The 4061-nt window shown below is 36.9% G+C and overlaps 1 protein-coding gene across 1 annotated transcript in view; it reads right to left on the bottom strand.

Moving 5' to 3' along the window:
* POLR3B (polymerase (RNA) III (DNA directed) polypeptide B) overlaps positions 1 to 4061 on the bottom strand; it is a gene marked incomplete at its 5' end in the record, with an annotated part of 51570 nt that overhangs the window by 29081 nt on the left and 18428 nt on the right. Inside the window, one exon of the mRNA XM_008935952.1 lies at positions 1525 to 1652. Within this exon, the coding sequence (XP_008934200.1) occupies positions 1525 to 1652 (128 nt within the window). The remainder of the gene's footprint in view (positions 1 to 1524; positions 1653 to 4061) is intronic.

Below are 4061 nucleotides of genomic sequence, written 5' to 3'. Positions count from 1 at the left end.
AGCAGGAACGTCAGAGGATTGTATCCAAGGAGCTAAATGTGCAAGACCTAGGGTCAAAGCAGCTGAATACACCAACCTCAGAAAACACAGACAATGAATTGCAAATGACACTCAAAACAAAACGGGAAAAAAACCTTCACACAGAAAACTACAAAAGAACTCCACAGATACTGAATTGGCTTTCTGTACACACTGATCCTGCTTAACTGTGTGTGGTAACTAACCAAACCTTCTGAGACTAATAGTCATAAAATAGAGACTTGGGGGTGGGGGAAAGATAATGGGATGGGAGAGAACTGTAAGGAAAAAGCTTCCATCGCTCCTTTTCCTTCTTTCTTTTTTTTTTTTTTTAAATATATTTACAGGGAGGACATGCATCTGTTGCTATTTTTTGCTGTTTTGATGTGCTGAATATGACAGTTCTTTGCCAATACTTTGCAGCTAATTCTACTGGAGAAGTCTCACAAAAGGTGCAGTGTTTCCACTTCGAACACAGAGCACAAAACAAATGGTTTAGTAAACCTAGCAGAAGTGGTAGCTTTTCCATGACACAGGGCTGTTCTACTGCAGATTTCAACCTGCAAGCAAGCCATCCATACAAGACAGAAAACTGGCATGTGCAGCACAAGTCTGAATACAACCATCTGAATTGATGTATTGCTGATCAGGTTCTTCCTGGGACTTGCTCTGGCCTGATCATGGGCCATGTGACTTGGATGCTTTAATGCTAGTTTAGCTGTGAAGTAAAAGAAGGATTAAAATGTACCTAGTTTCAATTATCAACAACAGCAAATTTGCAAAATGGTTGGGTTTTAATGACCACCTATCACATCAGTTAAAAGAGTTATTAAGTGATAGGGAAAATTAATGTTGTTTCAGTCATTCTGCTGAGATGTCATTACTTACCCTCTTCATTCAAAACAGAAAAAGCTCAAAATCTAAACTACAGCTGCAGAAAGTCTTCAACTACCTAAGCACTCTCTTTCACATTCTGATTCCTCTTATTCTCTAATGTCAATATAATTATTTCTTTATTTGTTTTTAGGGCACCTACTCAACTATTCAGGGAAATGCTCCTCTCTCCTTCCTCCTGTCTGTGAGAACACTTTTAAACCCACAGGACAGTGCAGCATAAAGAGAAAAAATCAAAAACAAACCCAAAAAACACTCTGCCAATCCTCCAGCTATGCTGAAAACTTGAAAGCCATGACAATTATAAGGAAAACAAACCAAACAAAACAACAAAAAAGCAGTAGTGCCGCAGTTTCTCCAATTTTTCTTTTAAGCATTACGACCAGCAGATATGGTCTCCATTAAGTAAAACTGGCTGCTATTTTTTTTCCTTTTAATTTTTCCAGCTTTCAGAGGTAGATTCTTTATTCCTCAAAGCAAAAGATGTGCTGTTTTCCTCTTCCTAGCAAAGCTTTTATTTGAACTAGGCAAGAAAGAATTTCTGTTTTGTCACTTTTGCTACATAGCTTCCCAACCTACATAACACTCCAAAAAGGAATAAAAATGTCTTACCCATTGCTTGTTTCCCCATGGCACACTGGTAGGTGTTCCTTGGGGACTGGTTGTGGTGAGGATATGGAATCAGCCCAGCACAGACACCAAGCAGTGTGAAAGGCTCAATCTCCAAATGTGTTGTATCTCTTAAAAGAAGAGTACCAGTTAGAGTAGCCTTGTGAACAAACATTTTAACTAGAATTTATTTAATTTAAAATACTTCAATACAATTCTGTTCAGGAAAATGTAAATCAATAGGACCTCGAAATATAGATTCACTATGGGATTTTTATTTTTTAAAAAAAACAAATGGTTGTTTTTAAGCATTTCCACATGAAAAGAAATGAAAGGATAAATAAATGAGGGTTTACGAATTTCCATGGAGAAAAAGCCTCCAGATAACAAGAACCTGAGGGAGCTCATTAAGACAATAAAACATCACTTTATACAGTAAGACCCAAAACACCTTAAGGAATGTTTAAGTTATGAGAGTCCTCCACATCAAATCACCAATCTCAGATATCTTGAAATCCATTGGAAAAGTGAAGGAAGAACAAGACAGATTGGGCTACTAGGGAAAAAAAAAAAAAAAAAAAAAAGTGTAGTTTTAGTTTTAGGAGGTCAGTTACATAATATCAGTTAGAGGGAAAACATCTGTGTCCAAACCAGATCCAGTGCTGTGGATGATATGGCATAATAAGACACTATTTGAAAAGCTCTGCAAATATTTTGGAAGTAATTATGTTTCAAAAGGGCAGTACTGATGATAAGTAAAAAGGAAAGGAAAAGAGAGCAAAGATGGAGATAACAAAGTTTGTTCTACTTGGCATGAGATTCAGAGGAGAAAGTCCACACTCACTAAAGACAATTAAATCATAGCATGCATTGGGATGCAAGTGACTAATACATAAGGATGGAGCACACAATAAAGCTTGGCTAAAGCAGATCTGCTTTTCAAATCAAGATAAGTAACAATGAAGTGGGGAATTTTGAAATAAAGATAATTATAACTAACCCTATCCAAAGCATATCTTCCACAATGTTCTGGAGTTATTACACAGACCTTGGGTTTAGGTATACAGTGCTTCTCCCGCACACCTAAATCCACTGCATTCTGAAAAAATCCTATCTTTAACGTTTGACTTCTCTTGAAGTCTTTTGGAAGACTTTTTAAAATTAAATTAATGTGATTACTAAACTTTAAGACCTTGTAAAGAAAATGACTGGAAAATTTTTTATTATGATAACACTAAAAAGACAGCAAAGTAGCACAAGCTGAAAAAGGCTGAAAAATTACCCACAAGTACATAGAGACTGAAGACAAGGACCATCAGGAACTGACATAAACAATGTATAAACTACTAGAAAAAAATTAAATCTTAAAACTGGAAAAAAAAAGTAAACCCTGAGGAGCAAGCCTGGTGAAATTATCTACCAGTCCCAGAAATCTTCATGAATCACAAATATACTTGAGTAGCCTAAAAATCAGCTGCTGGCCAGAGGACAGCCACTAATTTTCTCCACTTGATAAAAAGCAGCAATGTTAATTCAAGCCTGTTTTAAGAAAATTCTAATGGTAGAATCCCAGTTGCAGTCAAGTAATTGTAAACTGGTCTCAAGAGTCAGTAGCTAACAAAGCACAGACTCCTCTCCCATTCTGTAGAACTTCACAGAACTGCTGACACTTTTCAAACTATAAAACAAGCTTAAGACTTACTGGTAGTGAAGTCAGCAAATTTCTTCAGAAGGTACAAGTGTATGGAACTACATATACATTTTCATATAGGTTACTTAAAACAAGTATTTTTCCATTGAGATTAATCTATTTCAGCCAAAGAAGATGCAACATCCTAGTATCTCACAAAGTATTCCACAGTACTAACGAGAGACCTTCAAACTTTACAGAGCAGTTCAATTTCTGCAAGCCAAAATGCCACAGTCAGAAATGGGCCCAAGAAAAGTAGGCAACCTCATGAGTTTGAAAATCAGAATTACACATGGGTAAAGGAAGAAATTTAATGTGTTAAACAGAGTCAGATCCTCCAAAGAAAAAAAAAAAAAACTAATTGGATTGGAAAGGTAAAGAGAGGACACTGTGGCTAAAATCAGGAATGTTAATGGGATACTTCACAATAGTGGTTGTATCAGTTGTACTATCAGAACAAGCTAAACTAACATGGTCCCATCATTTAAAATGAAAGATGATCAGCTGGGGGAAGGGGGCACACAAATTGACTATTCAGGTTCTAGGGAGTATCATTACAAACACAAGTAGCAATGTGCTCATACGGTGCAAGCTCAGATACTCATGGTACTATTAGCTACAAGCCCTGAGCTAAGCTCAAAAGAAGCTGATGGACAACACAAGACTCTCCCAAACTTTTTGGCAGTTACTGTGGAGTCATTTCCTCACACTAGTCCATTGGAAGTTCACTGTCTCCTCCTATTTTTGACTAAACAGTGCTTTCACTCCTAGCTGAGTCAGGTGTCCTCTAACTTAGACATCTCAGCTCTGGTGCTCTGTGGAAGCTATTTAATTTTGGCACAAATGACAG

Source organism: Merops nubicus, unplaced genomic scaffold (genome assembly GCF_000691845.1).
Source record: "Merops nubicus isolate BGI_N331 unplaced genomic scaffold, ASM69184v1 scaffold43442, whole genome shotgun sequence".
Taxonomy (NCBI): Eukaryota; Metazoa; Chordata; class Aves; order Coraciiformes; family Meropidae; genus Merops; species Merops nubicus.
Note: the sequence above shows the minus strand (reverse complement) of the source record. Positions and strands in the feature narration are given on the sequence as shown.